This window comes from Bufo gargarizans, chromosome 1 (assembly GCF_014858855.1).
Source record: "Bufo gargarizans isolate SCDJY-AF-19 chromosome 1, ASM1485885v1, whole genome shotgun sequence".
NCBI lineage: Eukaryota > Metazoa > Chordata > Amphibia > Anura > Bufonidae > Bufo > Bufo gargarizans.
This window is the reverse complement of record NC_058080.1, coordinates 380,944,186-380,964,138: the sequence shown is the minus strand read 5'-3', so window position 1 is coordinate 380,964,138 and position 19,953 is coordinate 380,944,186. Positions and strand designations below refer to the sequence as shown.

General features: G+C 41.9%; 1 protein-coding gene across 2 annotated transcripts in view; it reads right to left on the bottom strand.

Moving 5' to 3' along the window:
* Nucleotides 1–19,953, bottom strand: part of JAK3 (Janus kinase 3) — a 283,985-nt gene that overhangs the window by 236,249 nt on the left and 27,783 nt on the right. For both annotated transcript variants that reach the window (XM_044285317.1, XM_044285325.1), the window contains exons 2-3: nt 19,087–19,279; nt 4,296–4,419 (exon numbers count right to left, since the gene is read on the bottom strand). In XM_044285317.1, coding sequence (XP_044141252.1) covers nt 4,296–4,419; nt 19,087–19,279 — 317 coding nt within the window. The remainder of the gene's footprint in view (nt 1–4,295; nt 4,420–19,086; nt 19,280–19,953) is intronic.

Sequence of the window (19,953 nt, the reverse complement as noted above, 5' to 3'; positions counted from 1 at the left end):
CAGAAGGGTCCATGTATTCTCCTAGGGCTCTTATGGGTAAAACCCCACCTACCACATTCTTTTGTCTAATGACTCCAAACTTCTCCTAATTGATGACTTAAAAGATAAGTATTAGATCCAGATTAGATCCTGAGCAGTACTTTATTACTATCAAATCCGCCATGCTGTGTGAGCTTAATTTGGTAACCTAACCCCTAACATTAGGTTTTCAATACTGGAGGTTTTCTTAGAGTCCACAGTCCTGCTGGAGTGACCCACTGGTTCACTGCTAAAGGGTTAATGCTATGGTTCACTGCCAAAGTTATCCAGTGGTTCACTGTTAAAGTTGTTACCGGCCTGTTCCCATTTCCCCTGGTTAGTGAGTCTGCAAGTAAGAAATACAGAGTGTTTTTGGTGTGTGTGCCACTGCAAAGTAGGCCAAGAAAGAATCATTCTCCAGGAAAACACCATTCCTGTGAGTGAAAGCTGACAGAAAAGCAACTTTACTGTGAAATAACCTCTGAGGAAAGAAGCATTGAATTATTTCAGAAGGCTGAGCCATTTAAGGGTTGTGCTTGGAATGAGTCAGTAAAGGAAACACATATAGCTTTAGATGTTATTGCCTGTGGTTTGGGTCATGCTTCTGGTGCCCATCACATTATTGAGATGGACAGGCCATCCGATCTAGGACTGCACCCCACAGTTGGGCATTGCAGAGAAACGTTGAGGAATTGCCGGCCTGTGGTCAAATGGGAGGACCGCCATTATAATAGCTACCTCCTATACAGAGTCTTTGAGAAAAGCCTACTCTGTGAATTACTTGAGAACTGTGCCTTCTGCTTGTGTCTGTACTGTAAACCCTATCATCCTTTCAGTAAGGGAGAGACTTTATTCATAGATTATTTCATTATTTCTCCATGCACTTCAAAAGGACTTCCTAAAATAGCAAAGCCTTGGCTCGCCTACTCTGGAAGCTCCATAGCAGTGAATGAAAAAATTTACGCATGTTCGATATCCGCTTCTCTTACAACTTGCTCTTGAGATAGGGGTGGGACCCATAGGTGAAACCCAGATCTCCTATCGATTACCATAAATGCCCAGATGTAGGAAGGTTTGCCTTCCTGCTGTTTGGTGAGCAAGGAGTTAATCTTCTTGCAAGTGGGGATTAAGGTGTTTCCTGGGTGTGGCCACGGGCTTGATATATACCTGTGGCTTGCTGGCAGGGTGCAGTTGTACTACAGCCTTGCTTGGTGTTGGAGCTTTGCTCCTTGCCTTGGTGTTTCTGCCCAGTCCTTGAGGGCCACCTTATGTAACATAAATTGTCCTCCCTTATGTACCCTCTATGTACCTTTACCCTCACTTGTTGTATGTGTGGTGTGGGTTTATGTTCTGAGTGTGTGAAGCGTTTTGTTGGTTGTTATACATTAAATATCTATGGTGGCCTGGTGGCCACCATAGATATCTCTTCCCTGGTGGCCTCCTGACTTTTGGTGGCCTCCTGACTCTTCCCTGACTGGAGATGTTTGGAGAGATGAGGATTAGGCCCCATGCACACAACCGCAAAATACGCATACCATCTATGTTGCATCCCCATTGACTTCATTAGGTCCGTGGTCTGCATTTTGCAGACAAGTATAAGACGTGTTCTGTTTTTTGCTGACTGGACATATGGATGTGAAAAGCACACTGATTATGAAAATGACAACAGTACACGGCCTGCATCCATATTTTGCAGATCCGGTTGTCTGGATTTCAACTGTCTGATGCTTTTGTTCTTATAACATGCTGTCAGAAGAACCTGGCAGTAGCTTTATCCCCTCTCCCTCTCCAGAACACATGTATTCTTGGCCAAACCAGGCATGCATGAGTATGGAGAGGTCAGGAAATGGCCAACCTAACCATTAAGCAAAGCCTTTTCTTTAAAACAGTAATAACACTGTTAATAATCTAAAGCAACGTTGTCTGTCCATATTACAGAGGTGCCTGTAGCAGGAGTGAACCTAACCTTTCTGCTGCCTGAGGTAAAAAAAACTGAAATGCTCAGCTCAGACAGCGCGATAATGATTACACTGGCCTCTGATAGGCTACAGGAACTAGGACTAAAGCCTATTAGAGGAAACGGTGGGCCAGGGAGACATCACACCCATGCCCCGTCGCCGAATTCAACTGTATTGCTGTCCTGAGTACAGCGATGCAGTTGAATATGTAGAGATGAGTGTTTCCACAATGAAAACGCTCATTGCCCATAGCCCTTCTGCTGCCCCCCTCTTGGTGCTGCCTAAGGCGATTGTCTCACCTGGCCTCATTGGTGGTGCACCCCTCTAGGGGAGATTATAGTGGCTCAAAAAGTTGCCATACTAAGTGCAAAATGGGGCCTTACTGCAATTCTATAGATCTCTCCATGCACTGGTAAATGCCTGAAATGAGACCTTAGGGTATATTCACACGTGTCAGATTTGTCCATACCCTATGCATGTAAATGGAGTTTAGGCAGTCTTGTTCACATGCAATAATAATTTTCTATTGGATTCTTAGTATTGCCACAGAAAAACACAAAATACTGTGGAAATGCTCAGACTTTTCGCCACTGAATAACAATTGGGGATAATCCATGTTCAGATATGCTGCACACTTGCAGAACATTCATTAAAATGTAAGCCTTGGCTTTCTGCTACAAATCTTGTGTTCAGCTTTCATTATGCAAATCTGACATGTATGAACATACCCTTATACCACTGCACACAATTTGCAATTTCTTTAAGTCAATGGGGAAAACAATTTCAAAGCTACAATAAATCATGGACAGTTAGTCATGTAGATTTCATGAAATTCTATTGGCCAAACTGGTGTAACGTAGAACTGGCTTAGTTCCCAATAGCAACCAATCAGATTCCACCTTTAATTTTTCACAGCTCCTTTGGAAAATGAAAGGTGGAATCTGATTGGTTGCTATGGGCAACTAAGCCAGTTCTACTTTACACCAGATTGATAAATCTCCCCCACTGAGTGCTAATGTGTATGAGTTTCTAGTCTTTATAGATTCTAGAGCAGGAGTGCACAACCGTTTCTGTTAGAGGCCACATTGTTAGACTGAGCCAATCCCAAGGGCTGAAAGTAACATTTAAAGCTGCATTACCAACTGAAACACTCTATTTATGGCATATTGTACGTACAAAGATCTGTTCTAGATAAGGGGATGGTCTTCTAAAAGTGGTGGTCTTAATGTATATCTATGGAGTGGTCTCAATGTATATCTATGGCCATCTTGGTAACTAGTAATGGTGGCACTGAAGTCTTAAATCTGAGATGTGTGGATTATGTTGAGGCATGAAACCTGAAGTAAAGGTGAGTACAAGATTGAACAATTTAAGAATAGCTTAACCAATTTTAGCTGCAAATACATGACAAATTAAAAAGGAAGAAGATAATATAATACAAATATCCAGCCTAAAAAGGTTATTTGTAGTTATAATTTGAGCATATGCATAAGGATTAAAGGAACAATGTTAATTTCTGGAGGTATATAGTAATATACTGTACAATATGCTCTGCTGTTTCCTGGACCACTGGTAGTTCATAATTAATAGTGAAACAGAGACAGGAATTTCCAATCTGTCTATATAATTTTTTTTTTATACAATATTTTTAGAGTTAGAGAGAATTCTATGACTCATGACTTGGTCTAAGGTCAGTTTCCCACAAGTGCAATAGGGACACATTCGTTCGCCTTTATTATGGATGCAAGTTCCTGCCCAACTGTGGTCTAAAGACCCAAACTGACAACATCTTATGGATCTATTATGGAGTCCTCTTTTTGCTATTGGACCTTTACTACATCTTAAGACCTGTATTATGCTTATAAAGATATGAATAAAGACCAAAACATAATCAAATCATACCCATTGTTAGAGAAACAGTAATTGCTTCTTAGGCAGCTATAGATATATGTCTAATATGCTTTCACTTCTGCCCCTGGAAATGCATATTTTCTTATGCCTAATGAGTGGGTGTTTCCTAATGTCACGTCAGCCAGATGTCTTCATGTTCTACTGCTCCACGTCCTCTCTTACCCTCATGCTGTTTCACGATTAGACAGTAAAACTGCAGCCCCCTCCTCCCTGTCCACTTTATTGGTTTACTGCTGACATATGTTTTGAGGGCTCAGAAGGTTTGTGAACATATACTGAGAGTTGACAGACTAAATATGGCAAATTACATGTTACTGGAAGAACAGTTAAAAGTACACTTAAATATTTTTAATCAACTGCCTACCTATTACTAGTTCAAATTAAGAAAAAAAAACTGAAATCCAGCACCTGATTCGATAAACCACAACGTGAGCTATTCCTTCATCCACTGTAAATATGTGATTTGGATTATACCAAGTCTTGAGATCAGGAGATGCCAGTGCAAATAACGAATGGTAGACAGGCAGGATTTCTAGGTGAAGAAAAAAAAAAAGTAAGAAATCCATTAAGAGGAATATGTCACCATTTTTTTGGTGCCATAAAAATAATAGATAATTAAAAAATCTCAGAGAATCTCTACAATTGTTAAAAAAACTAAAACAAAAACAAAACAACAACATTATACTCACCTTTTTCTCCAGCGGTGTTCTCTGTGGTTTCCAATTCTCCTCCAGCTGTTTGTTTACAAACAGTGGTGACGTCCCTTAATACAGCATGAACTGCTGAAGCCAGTCAGTGTCCTGAGCAGTCTACTGGTGTGGACAGTGATTGGCTGCAGCAGTCACATGCTGAATCCAGGCACTTTACCAGTTTTGATGTCTACAGAAGCACATACGTATATTTTAGAAAATATAAATGTGACAGGCGCACTCTCATCCGGGGCTATGTGGAACACACAGATACATTTAAATTAAATACACCCTTTAATTAAAATACATATGTAACATACTTTTGTATTTATAGGTTACTAAGTTGCGCTAACTCTTCGCCTTTCAACATATAGAATAAAATATACAGTAAAATAAATCCCTCTATATAAAACGTAAAGCGTAACAATAATGCATATAGAATATTAGTGCAATAGTATATCAATGGTAACAATGTCCCTGCTGCAGAAATTTATATAAAGTATTAATACAGAAGTATATCAATGATGACAATGTCCCTGTTGCGGAAAAAAAATTCAGTGATGTATAATGACGGAGATACCACAAATGCCAAATTTTGTAGTATATATTGTATAGTATGTCAATATTTCTCACTTTTATGATAATTGTTCCTAGGAAGATCATTGCAGTTTATATAGGTTCATTTGCATCTTTTGGGAAATGGTTGTTGGTGGTTAGTACACATTCCTAGTTATTATGCGTAGCAATATGTCCAACAGCTATAACACCTGAATAGGCCAAATATATAGGCTAGGTATATATTTCGTAGGGTAATGCTGGCAATGTTGTACAATAGCTGCTATACATATTGTAGAAAAATAGAACAGGTTGTGTCTACCCAAAATACGTTTAAATATCAAATAGAAGAATGTATAACATGCAATTCAACAGATGTAATTTACCTTCTACAATGTCCGTGCCAGAAACAATATATTGGTAGAACCAAAAGACTACTAAGCAAAAGGATATCAGCACACATTGCAAACATAAGAAAAGGGTTCGAACAGCACTCAGTATCTAAACACTATAAAATAGTGACCCGACATCACTCATATTTACGGCCTTCCAGAAGGTCACTAAACAATGGAGAGGGGGAAATCATATAGAAAACATGTCATGTATGGAATCGAGACGAATCTTTGAATTCAATACAATAATACCTGCAGGTCTCAACGCAGAAATGGAGGTCTTTGGATTTCTATGAAATGGGAGGGGTGCCTGTTGGGGATGATAAATAGAGGTCAGGCTGTTTTACCAGCACCTCTATCTTTCCTCCTCATTGAGCCCCCCATCCCCAGCCTCTATCAAACTATCTTCACACGACCCTATATGAATTATTTTAAATACTACTATCAACACTCTTTTTTCCCGAATTATATCCGATATCCACCCTCCAATTCACTATTTCATAAAGTACATTATTGCATATATGTACAGATCATAGGGAATTATTCTGTGTACTAATCTGAAAAAACACATGGGAACCGCATTGGAAACGCAGAAGCGTTTTCTTCATTTTTTCAAACATTCATATATGACTTTCAGTTCTGTATATGTATTTAGATTTTATTATGTTGTTCACACTTTTGGCATCCTCTCCTTTTATTATACTATATGTTATTTTTATATATCTTTTTAATATAATATGTCACTTTTATATATATCTTCAAAAAACTATACAACAAGACACACCTTGTGAAAATAACAACTACCTCGAAAAATCCAGACCGGGATTAACTTGATGCCAATCTGATTATCAGTCACTCCCTAAAGCCGTGTATATATATACCTATCTATAACATGTTAATATAAGATTAGCCACTGAAGAAGGAGCAAGGTTAAACTCTGAAACACGTTTGGTTATAAGATATTCATCTATTATCTATCACTATAGAGGTCTTTGCCCTATTTTCTAAAATTCAAGGAAAATCCTCTTTGAAGAGCCTGCCATATAGAAGTGCTTGTTGCACATTGAACATTACGCTATCGGCAGAGGAATCCGAACGAGAGGAAGACAAGCCACATCTAACACCCACGTGGGACGCCGAACAGAGCGCAATCAGAAGTCCATCACCTACTGCCAAAGGACAGCGAAAAAGACGCTCTGACTAGGTAGACAGATGACCTCTATACAAGACACAGAAGGTAGCACAAGTAGACTTGTCAAGACAATCCTCATACTGTCGGAGTGGTAATGTACTGAATGCACACAAGCATATGTATTACCATTATTTTCAGTGACTTTATGACAGTACTAACAAATATAATTCCTGGCAAAAGTGGCTGAGATACATAAGAAATTTATATTGCATTGCCATTATATCATTATATGTATCGCAGCTATTGTACAACATTGCCAGCATTACCCTACGAAATACAGGGTGGGCCATTTATATAGATACACCTTAATAAAATGGGAAAGGTTGGTGATATTAACTTCCTGTTTGTGGCACATTAGTATATGTGAGAGGGGAAACTTTTCAAGATGGGTGGTGACCATGGCGGCCATTTTGAATCCAACTTTTGTTTCGTCAATAGGAAGAGGGTCATGTGACACATCAAACTTATTGGGAATTTCACAAGAATGGTGTGCTTGGTTTTAACGTAACTTTATTCTTTCATGAGTTATTTACAAGTTTCTGACCACTTATAAAATGTGTTCAATGTGCTGCCCATTGTGTTAGATTGTGAATGCAACCCTCTTCTCCCACTCTTCACACACTGATAGCAACACAGCAGGTGAAATGCTAGCACAGGCTTCCAGTATCCGTAGTTTCAGGTACTGCACATCTCGTATCTTCACAGCATATGCAAGTGGTCAGAAACTTGTAAATAACTAATGAAAGAATAAAATTACATACTCACCAAGCACAGCATTGTTTTTCTTGTGAAATTCCAAATAAGTTTGATGTGTCACATGACCCTCTTCCTATTGAAAAAACAAAAGTTGGATTCAAAATGGCCAACTTCAAAATGGCCGCCATGGTCACCACCCATCTTGAAAAGTTTCCCCCCTCACATATACTAATATCACCAACCATTCCCATTTTATTAAGGTGTATCCATATAAATGGCCCACCCTGTATATACATTTGTTAGAGTTAACTAAGTATCACAACTTTGGGTATTTTATGCCCCCAATGAGAAGAATAAGGATGAAGGGTACCTTCACACTAGCAATAAAGTTTTCCAGTATTGAGTTCCATCTTAGGGGTTCAATATTGGAAAAAAAACTGAATGGAGAGTATGCATCAGGATGTCTTCAGTTCAGTCACTCATGCCTCGGTATTTTCTCAGTCCAAAATCCTGGAACACTTGCCAGAATGCCGGATTTGGCATTATTTTCCATTGAAATGCATAATGCCGGCACCGGTTTTTCGGTCTGCCTATGCGCAGACCGTTAAAAATGGGAAATAAATAAATACCGGATCTGTTTTTCTGGATGACACTATAGAGACGGATCCGGTATTGCAATGCATTTGTGAGACAAATCCGCATCCGGATCTGTCTACAAATGCTATCCGTTTCCAAACGGATTTCCGGATCCGGCAGGCAGTTCCGGCGACGGAACTGCCTGCCAGAATCCAACAACGCAAGTGTGAAAGTACCCTAACACAGCTTTGTTTTTCTGTTTCTTGTGCCATCCATTTTTGCATCGCTATGTGCATTGGGAACTTTAGTGCCACACCACCAGTGCAAAACTACAGCAATGAAGTTGCACAACAGAAACTGGCCACTTTTCTAGACATGAAGAATGCTAAAAAATACAGAGAATTTCTATATTTTACTGCGGACCAGGGAAGCCTATTTACCATGAACTGCTTCATATTTTATTTTAGGAGGAGCATTAAAGCAATAAAAATGGTTGAAAAGGGTGTGCATCGTCTTTACGAGGAATGACGATGAACCTAGTGGTAATGGTATATGCAAAACTATAATTTGTAATTAGATTTTTTGTGACAAGTAGACAAATATGAGTAGAACATAATGTTATGTTGTACTGTATAAGGTGCATAGATAAAACAACATAGTATTAGTAACAAATGACCAGTATTGTAATATAATCCAAAACCGAAGATTGACTGCAGCATGCATTTAAAGAGGACCTTTCATGCGATTTTATTATTTAAAAGAGATATATACCTGTACTTGTGGGGTACCATGCTGCCACCCTGCTTGATTTTTAAAAAATATGCCTCCTATGCCCCGCTGTGCCCCGACGCATTTCTCCCGCTCAGTATTGGCAGTAAAAAAAAAACCCTGGCTGTGACGCTCTGCGCTGCGATTGGACATAGCTACCACCAGGGAGAAGGAGGTGCCCATTGAGAAACCCTGGCGTCTCCTCCTCCCTGTTTCGATGCTCAGTATTAGCATACTGAGCGGGAGAAATCCGGCGAGGCACAGCGGGGCATAGGAGGCATATTTTAAAAAATCAAGCACGGTGGCAGCATTAGCGGGGTGTACCCTACAAGTACAGGTATATATCTCCCTTAATAAAATTGCATGAAAGGTCCTCTTTAAAGGACAACTTTGGAGGCAATTATTGTTTATGATTGCATTTAACTCATTTTTGGCTAAAAATCATATTTTCAAATGGCCTTTATTAAAAATATTGATTCTGTCACAAAGGGTTAACTGTTTTTCTAACTGTGAGACTGATACTTTCACTTTGTGCCATAAACTTTAAACTACTAAGAGGTCATAAACAGTTATTTAAGCCACATTCTTATCAGTGAGATAGGAACTGAGCTATAATGAGTGTTTATAATTGTAATGTCAGAGAGCAGAGATAAGGAGTCCATCTGCTCTCCAGATGATGGAAAAGGAAGAAAATCCATAGGCAGCTAGGAGAGCATCTCAGCTATGTACACAAAAAAGGATTCAATATTTTTAACAAAGACTAATTGAAAAAAGTATTTTTAGCTCAAGATAAGTACAATGCAATAATAAAAATTGTCCCAAAGGTGGACGTAGCCTTTAACCTCTTAAGGACATAGGGCGTACAGGTACGCCCTGATGTCCTGGTACTTAACCACTTCAGCCCCGCTAGCTGAAACCCCCTTCATGACCAGAGCACTTTTTACACTTCGGCACTACACTACTTTCACCGTTTATCGCTCGGTCATGCAACTTACCACCCAAATGAATTTTACCTCCTTTTCTTCTCACTAATAGAGCTTTCATTTGGTGGTATTTTATTGCTGCTGACATTTTTACTTTTTTTGTTATTAATCGAAATGTAAAGATTTCACTTTCAGCTGTAAAATTTTGCAAAAAAAACGACATCCATATATAAATTTTTCGCTAAATTTATAGTTCTACATGTCTTTGATAAAAAAAAAATGTTTGGGCAAAAAAAAAAAATGGTTTGGGTAAAAGTTATAGCGTTTACAAACTATGGTACAAAAATGTGAATTTCCGCTTTTTGAAGCAGCTCTGACTTTCTGAGCACCTGTCATGTTTCCTGAGGTTCTACAATGCCCAAACAGTAGAAAAACCCCACAAATGACCCCATTTCGGAAAGTATACACCCTAAGGTATTCGCTGATGGGCATAGTGAGTTCATAGAACTTTTTATTTTTTGTCACAAGTTAGCGGAAAATGATGATGATTTTTTATTTTTATTTTTTTCTTACAAAGTCTCATATTCCACTAACTTGCGACAAAAAATAAAAAATTCTAGGAACTCGCCATGCCCCTCACGGAATACCTTGGGGTGTCTTCTTTCCAAAATGGGGTCACTTGTGGCGTAGTTCTACTGCCCTGGCAATTTAGGGGCCCAAATGTGTAAGAAGTACCTTGCAATCAAAATCTGTAAAAAATGGCCTGTGAAATCCGAAAGGTGCTCTTTGGAATATGCGCCCCTTTGCCCACCTTGGCTGCAATAAAGTGTCACACATCTGGTATCGCCATACTCAGGAGAAGTTGGGGAATGTGTTTTGGGGTGTCATTTTACATATACCCATGCTGGGTGAGAGAAATATCTTGGCAAAAGATAACTTTTCCCATTTTTTTATACAAAGTTGGCATTTGACCAAGATATTTTTCTCACCCAGCATGGGTATATGTAAAATAACACCCCAAAACACATTGCCCAACTTCTCCTGAGTACGGCGATACCAGATGTGTGACACTTTTTTGCAGCCTAGATGCGCAAAGGGGCCCAAATTCCTTTTAGGAGGGCATTTTTAGACATTTGGATCCCAGACTTCTTCTCACACTTTCAGGCCCCTAAAAAGCCAGGGCAGTATAAATACCCCACATGTGACCCCACTTTGGAAAGAAGACACCCCAAGGTATTTAATGAGGGGCCTGGCGAGTTTATATATATATTTTTTATTTTTTTGCATAAGTTAGCGGATATTGATTTTTTAAGTTTTTTTCTCACAAAGTCTCACTTTCCGCTAACTTAGGACAAAAATTTCAATCTTTCATGGACTCAATATGCCCCTAACGGAATACCTTGTGGTGTCTTCTTTCCGAAATGGGGTCACATGTGGGGTATTTATACTGCCCTGGCTTTTTAGGGGCCCTAAAGCGTGAGAAGAAGTCTGGAATCTAAATGTCTAAAAAATTTTACGCATTTGGATTCCGTGAGGGGTATGGTGAGTTCATGTGAGATTTTATTTTTTGACACAAGTTAGTGGAATATGAGACTTAGTAAGAAAAAACAAAAACAAACAAAAAATTTCCGCTAACTTGGGCCCAAAAAATGTCTGAATGGAGCCTTACAGGGGGGTGATCAATGACAGGGGGGTGATCAATGACAGGGGGGTGATCACCCATATAGACTCCCGGATCACCCCCCTGTCATTGATCACCCCCCTGGTAAGGCTCCATTCAGACGTCCGTATAATTTTTACGGATCCATGGATCGGATCCGCAAAACACATGCGGATGTCTGAATGGAGCCTTACAGGGGGGTGATCAATGACAGGGGGGTGATCAATGACAGGGGGGTGATCACCCATATAGACTCCCTGATCACCCCCCTGTCATTGATCACCCCCCTGTAAGGCTCCATTCAGACGTCCGTATGATTTTTACGGATCCATGGATACATGGATCGGATCCGCAAAACACATGCGGACGTCTGAATGGAGCCTTACAGGGGGGTTATCAATGACAGGGGGTGATCAGGGTGATCACCCCCCTGTCACTGATCACCCCCCCCTGTAAGGCTCCATTCAGACGTCCGTATGATTTTTACGGATCCATGGATACATGGATCGGATCCGCAAAACACATGCGGACGTCTGAATGGAGCCTTACAGGGGGGTTATCAATGACAGGGGGTGATCAGGGTGATCACCCCCCTGTCACTGATCACCCCCCCCCTGTAAGGCTCCATTCAGACGTCCGTATGATTTTTACGGATCCATGGACACATGGATCGGATCCGCAAAACGCATGCGGACGTCTGAATGGAGCCTTACAGGGGGTTATCAATGACAGGGGGTGATCAGGGTGATCACCCCCCCTGTCACTGATCACCCCCCTGTAAGGCTCCATTCAGACGTCCGTATGATTTTTACGGATCCGATCCATGTATCCGTGGATCCGTAAAAATCATACGGACGTCTGAACGGAGCCTGACAGGGGGGTGATCAATGACAGGGGGGTGATCAATGACAGGGGGGCGATCAGGGAGTTTATATGGGGTGATCAGGGGTTCATAAAGGGTTAATAAGTGACGGGGGGGGGTGTAGTGTAGTGTAGTGTTTGGTGCGACTTTACTGACCTACCTGTGTCCTCTGGTGGTCGATCCTAACAAAAGGGACCACCAGAGGACCAGGTAGCAGGTATATTAGATGCTGTTATCAAAACAGCGTCTAATATACCTGTTAGGGGTTAAAAAAATCAGATCTCCAGCCTGCCAGCGAGCGATCGCCGCTGGCAGGCTGGAGATCCACTCGCTTACCTTCCGTTCCTGTGAGCGCGCGCGCCTGTGTGCGCGCGTTCACAGGAAATCCCGGCCCTCGCGAGATGACGCGTATATGCGTCGTCGTGCGCAGGGCTGCCGCCTCCGGACCGCACATCTGCGTTAGGCGGTCCGGAGGCGGTTAAGGACACAGGGCGTACATGTACGCCCTGTGTATTTTTGATCACCGCCGTGCGGCGATCGGAACCCCGTGCCTGCTCAAATCATTGAGCAGGCACTTGGGGCAAATGCGCCGGGGGGGTCCGGTGACCCCCCATGTATGCGATCGCAGAAAACCGCAGGTCAATTCAGACCTGCGGTTTTCTGCGTTTCTGGGTTATTCGTGTCTCTGAAGACCCGATAACCCGGAACAGGATGGTGATGGTGGTGTGATTTCACCCCACCAATTACCATCCAGCGATCCTGAGTGGTGATGGTGACATCACCACTCAGGATTGCTTCTGATTGGTCTGTGGGCGGTCCGGCGGCAGATTCAAAAGAGGCAGGCGCTCCTCTCCTCCTCCCTTTGTGTTCCGGAGCCGGAGGAGAGAGGAGCTGCCTGCACGTCTCCGCCATCGCTGCCAGCAGCACCCGATCTGTGCCCCCAGGACCCGATCTGTGCCCCCAGCACCCCCCATCAGGTACATAGGGAAAGCATAGGGAAAGTTTGGGTTAGGCAGGAAAAAAAAAGAGAAAGTTAGTTTGTGAAGTTTTATTGCATCACCCTAAGTTAGGGTGTCTGGGGTCCACAGCACAGCTGTGTGACCCTAGACCCCCCAAGGGTGCTGCCGCTTCTCCCCCTGCCCCTCCCCCCCACTTTTTTGGGGTGCATTTTTTTTGTGTGTGTGTACGCTGACTGTGGCCGGCACTCTTAGCGTCCGGTCACTGTTAGCGCATCTCACACCCCACCGCTGATCAACTTCGGACGGTTGATCAGCGGTTTTGAATTTTTTTTTCCACATTTTTTGCCCTTTTTTTAGTTTTTTTTTTTTTCTGTTAGTTTTAGGGTTAAGTCCGCGAACACCCGTGCCCCCACACACATGCACACCAAATAAAGATTTCCACACATGCACACGCAGACACACACTCCCCTATGGCCCGCCGGACGTTCTCGGCCGAGGAGGCATACGCCCAGCTTGCCTCAGACTCTGAGAGTCCCAGTGAGGACGAGGATGACCCCACATTCCTGTTGTCATCCGTGTCCTCCTCATCATCTAGCGATGATGATGAGCCCCCAAGGCGGCGGAGACGCCGCCAGGCAGAGCAAGGGGACCGCCATGTTAGGGACCCTGTGGCCCACACTAGTACGAGCAGCTCTGGGGCTCGTACTGGTTTTCTGGCCCACCAGTTAAATCCACCGAAGCACCCTGCCGGTGAAGTTGTCTGGTGTAGCCCAGAGCGATACGAGCCCGTGATTCCTGATTTTGTAGGCCAATCAGGAATCCAGATTTCCACAGTGGGCTACACTGAATATGACTTATTTATTCATTTTTTCAGTGACCCATTGGTAAATCTGATGGTGGAGCAGACGAATCTGTACGCCCAACAGTTCGCATCTCAACACCCGGCTCCTTTTTGGCCAGGCCCAGTGGCTGGACGCCGGTCAGTGCAGCCGAAATGAGGACATTTTGGGGCCTCATGCTGCATATGGGCCTGGTCAAGAAACCCAGTGTCAGGCTGTACTGGAGTGGGGACGTCCTATACCAGACCCCACTTTACAGTACGGCCATGACACGCTCCCGGTTTGAGGCCATCCTGAAATGTCTGCATTATTCAGATAATGCAGCATGTCCCCCCCCCCCCCCCCCCCGAGGTGATCCTGCCCATGACCATCTGTATAAGACACGGCTGGTCATCGATCACTTTGGGGCCAAATTCATGTACCTGGAAGGGAGGTCGCGGTTGATGAGTCTCTCATTGCGTTCAAGGGGAGACTAATTTTCCGCCAGTATGTGCCCTCCAAGCGGGCGAGGTATGGCGTGAAGCTATACAAAATTTGTGAGAGCACTTCAGGGTACACTTACAAATTTCGTGTATACGAGGGGCGAGATTCCCAGATTCAACCCCCAGAATGTTCCCCCACTCTGGGTGTTACCGGGAAACTTGTGTGGGACCTTATGTACCCACTGCTGGCTAAGGGTTACCACCTGTACGTGGATAACTTTTATACCAGTATCCCCTTGTTCCAGTCCTTTGCCGCCAGATCCACGTCCGCTTGTGGGAGCATGTGGAAAAATCAAAGCGGCCTCCCTACCCAACCCCTCCAGGTACCTATCCCCAGGGGTGAGACCCGTGCCTTTACCCCTGGAAACCTGTTGCTGGTCAGGTATAAGGACAAGAGGGATGTCCTTATGCTGTCCACAATTCATGGTAACGGTATCACCCCTGTCCCTGTGCGAGGTACCGCAGCAACGGTCCTTAAGCCCGATTGTATCGTCGACTACAATCGGTATATGGGAGGAGTTGATCTCTCTGATCAAGTCCTCAAGCCATATAACGCCATGCGAAAAACCCGGGCATGGTACAAAAAAGTTGCGGTCTAGTTGGTACAGGTTGCCATGTACAACTCTTTTGTACTATCCCGAAGCGCTGGCAGCACAGGGACATTCCTCCAGTTCTATGAGGCAGTCCTCAAGGCCCTGATCTTTTCGGACCGGGAAAGAGCAGGCCGGAGTACCTCGGGAACTGTAGGCGCCCGGATCATCCCTGGCCAACACTTTCCAGGTGTGGTCCCCCATACTGGAAAGAAGGGACGAACACAAAAAAAGTGCAGAGTGTGTCGCAGGAGGGGGATACGGAAGGACACCACTACTCAGTGCGACACGTGCCCCGATCATCCGGGCCTCTGCATTGACTGTTGCTTCAGGGAGTATCACACTTCCATGGAGTACTAAATTTGTATCCCAATTTAGCACTGACATCGGATAAAAAAAAAAACTGGTTCTCAGTAGTCATATTAGGTATCGCCGCGTCGGTAATAATCTCCTCTATAAAACTACCCCATGACCTAACCCCCCAGATTAACACGGTCCAGAAAAAAAAAATATAAAGGTGCAAAAAAGTTTTTTTTTGTCACCTTACATAATAAAAAGTTTAATAGCAAGCGATCAAAAAGTCATATAGCCCCCAAAATAGTGCCAATAAAACCGTCATCTCATCCTGCAAAAAATGAGCCCCCACATAAGATAATCGGATAAAAAATAAAATGACACTTAGACTTTAGAGATCCCAATTTTTTTTTTGTATCAAAAAGGATAATATAGTCAAAAAACTAAATTAGTTATCGCCACATCCGTAAGAATCTCCTCTATAAAAATATCTCATGACCCAACCCCCAGATTAACACGGTCAAAAAAATAATTTGGCACTTTTCCATTTCAATCCATTTTTTCCGGTAACAAAGCAACGGTTAACAACCAAACAAGTAAAAATGTATTACCCTGATACTGCAGTTTACAGAAACGCCACATTTGTGGTCGTAAACTGCTGTATCAGTAAAAGGGAGGCCGCAAAAGGAAAGGACCAACATGGTTTCTGGAAGGCCGATTTTGATGGCCTTTTTTATTGACACCATGTCCCTTTTGAAGCTCCCCTGATGCCCCCCTAGAGTAAAAACTCCCTAAAAGTGATCCCATCTAAGAAACTACACCCATCAAGGTATTCAAAACTGGTTATACAAACTGTATTAACCCTTTAGGTGTTCCTCAACAGTTAATGGCAATTGGAGATGTAATTTCAGAATTTCAATTTTTGGTAACCTTGCCTCACAAAAATGTAATATGGAGCAACCAAAAATCATATTTACCCTAAAAATAGTCCCCAAAAACATGCCACTTTATCCCGTAGTTTCCAAAATGGGGTCATTTTTAGGGAGTTTCTGCTCTAGGGGTTCATCGGGGGGTTGAAACAGGACACAGTGTAAATAAACCGGTCCATAAAAATCAGCCCTCCAAAAACCAAACGGCGCACTTTTCACTCTACGCCCCGCTATGTGGCCGTACAGTAGTTTACGGCCACATATTGTGTGTTTCTGTAACTGGCAGAGTCAGGGCAATAAAGATACAGTTTTGTTTGTCTGTTAACCCTTGCTTTGTTAGTGGAAAAAATGGGTTAAAATGGAAAATTAGGCAAAAAAAAATCTGTTTTGAATACCTTAAGGGGTGTAGTTTCTTAGATGGGGTAATTTTTGGGTGGTTTCTATTATGTAAGCCTCGCAAAGTGACTTCAGACCTGAACTGGTCCCTAAAAATTGAGTTTTTGTAAATTTCTGAAAAATCTCAAGATTTGCTTCTAAACTTCTAAGCTTTGTAACATCCCCAAAAAATATAATTCCCAAAATAATTTAAACATGAAGTAGACATATGGGGAATGTAAAGTCATCACAATTTTTGGGGTATTACTATGTATTACAGAAGTAGAGAAACTGAAACTTTGAAATTTGCAAATTTTTCCAAATTTTTGGTAAATTAGGTAATTTTTTGTGAAATTTTTTTTATTTTTTACTTCATTTTTCCAGTGTCATGAAGTACAATAAGTGACGAAAAAACAATCTCAGGATGGTCTGAACAAGTCAAAGCGTTTTAAAGTTATCAGAACTTAAAATGACACTGGTCAGATTTGCAAAAAATGGCCTGGCCTTTAAGGTGAAATAAGGCTGTGTCCCTAAGGGGTTAATTTTGAATACCTTGAGGGGTGTAGTTTCTTAGATGGGGTCACTTTTAGGGAATTTCTGCTCTAGGGGTGCATCAGGGGGCTTCAAATGGGACATGGTGTAAATAAACCAGTCCATAAAAATCAGCCCTCCAAAAACCAAACGGCGCACCTTTCACTCTACGCCCCGCTGTGTGGCCGTACAGTAGTTTACGGCCACATATTAGGTGGTTCTGTAAACGGAAGAGTCAGGGCAATAAAGATACAGTCTTGTTTGGCTGTTAACCCTTGCTTTGTTAGTGGAAAAAATGGGTTAAAATGGAAAATTAGGCAAAAAAATGAAATTCTCAAATTACATCCCCATTTGCCAATAACTCTTGTGCAACACCTAAAGGGTTAATGACGTATGTAAAATCAGATTTGAATACCTTGAGGGGAGTGGTTTGTTAGATGGGGTCACTTTTAGGGAGTTTCTAATCCAGGGGTGCATCAGGGGGGTTGAAACAGGACACCATGTAAATAAACCAGTCCATAAAAATCTGCCCTCCAAAAACCAAACGGCGCACCTTTCACTCTACGCCCCGCTGTGTGGCCGTACAGTAGTTTACCGCCACATATTGGGTGTTTTCTGTAAACGGCACAGTCAGGGCAATAAAGATACAGTCTTGTTTGGCTGTTAACCCTTGCTTTGTTAGTGGAAAAAATGGGTTAAATGGAAAATTAGGCAAAAAAATGAAATTCTCAAATTACATCCCCATTTGCCAATAACTCTTGTGCAACACCTAAAGGGTTAACGACGTATGTAAAATCAGTTTTGAATACCTTGAGGGGTGTAGTTTATTAGATGGGGTCACTTTTAGAGAGTTTCTGCTCTAGGGGTGCATCAGGGGGCTTCAAATGGGACATGGTGTAAATAAACCAGTCCATAAAAATCAGCCTTCCAAAAACCAAACGGCGCACCTTTCACTCTATGCCCTGCTGTGTGGCCATACAGTAGTTTACGGACACATATTGGGTGTTTCTGTAAACGGCACAGTTAGGGCAATAAAGATACAGTCTTGTTTGACTGTTAACCCTTGCTTTATTAGTGGAAAAAATGGGTTAAAATGAAAAATTTAACCAAAAAATTAAATTCTCAAATTTCATCCCCATTTGCCAATAACTCTTGTGCAACACCTAAAGGGTTAAAAATGTATGTAAAATCAGTTTTGAATACCTTGAGGGGTGTCGTTTCTTAGATGGGGTAATTTTTGGGTGGTTTCTATTATGTAAGCCTCGCAAAGTGACTTTAGATCTGAACTGGTCCCTAAAAATTGAGTTTTTGTAAATTTCTGAAAAATCTCAAGATTTGCTTCTAAACTTCTAAGCTTTGTAACATCCCCAAAAAATATAATTCCCAAAATAATTTAAACATGAAGTAGACATATAGGGAATGTAAAGTCATCACATTTTTTGGGGTATTTCTATGTATTACAGAAGTAGAGAAACTGAAACTTTGAAATTTGCTAATTTTTCCCAATTTTTGGTAAATTAGGTAATTTTTTGTGCAAAAAAAATTTTTTTTTTTACTTCATTTTTCCAATGTCATGAAGTACAATAAGTGATGAAAAAACAATCTCAGGATGGTCTGAATAAGTCAAAGCGTTTTAAAGTTATCAGAACTTAAATTGACACTGGTCAGATTTGCAAAAAATGGCCTGGCCTTTAAGGTGAAATAAGGCTGTGTCCCTAAGGGGTTAATTTTGTCCTTCAGTATGAACAAAAATAATTAGTAAAACAGTACTTAACCATGTCTGTCATGAGTGAAGTATTCATTGCGACATGTATATCTAAACCACACCATTCTCCTAAGAGAAAATGTATGCAATTGCTTACTTAAAATTTAATTTACTCCTCTTACCGCAAGATTTGGCAGCTGCAATGCATAACTCTTCTGCAGAGTACTGTCCTCCAGAGAAGACCATCTGTGGATCAGATTGTGATGTGGATGGCAAGGAAGATGTATATAAGAGCAATGTAAGAGAGCCCGTGGCAGAAGAGTAGGAACTGCAAGAGCGTGAACCAGAGAGGAGCGGGGCATATTCACCAGACATCTATGGAAACATTGAATTTGTTACAATGTCAATACTTGATGGGAAAAAAATGAAAATACTGTATATTTATGCAAATGAACCTTATTAGTCAGCATGTCCTGGCTAAATGTTAGCATAGACATGCCCTTTAGAGTCCTTATAGAGACAGCTATGGTGTTATCATATGGTTTATCATTACAGCAAGCCACAATGTTCCATCACAGTGTTGCCAACCACAATGTACTTACACAACCTGTTTTGTATCCCCATAACATGCAAACCTAACCCTCCTCAGAAATGTGTACAGAACTAATCACAGACTTTCACACTTTTTGCTGCACAGCTCTTTGTGTTTATTGTTGCTATACTTACCTGCCCAGCAGTTGCCACTCTGGTCTGTGGTATAACTCTAGGGAAGATCAGGAGTGGCGTGGGCAGCTATTGCATGGCTATTCAATCTGACCAGTCTAGCGCTGGCTGAAAAGCCATTCAGAGACTTGTGACATCAAGCCATTCAGGACTTGGAATCCAATCAGAGGTGTAGACAGGATAATTAAACCAGGCACTGACACGACCAGGCATGGGTAGCTCACATGTAAAACCTCCTGTTCTGAATGGTAGCTGACTTCTTTGTTTGGGCTGCTGGTTGAAGACCATTTGCTTAGAAGGTGCAGACAACTATCCCACAACACCAT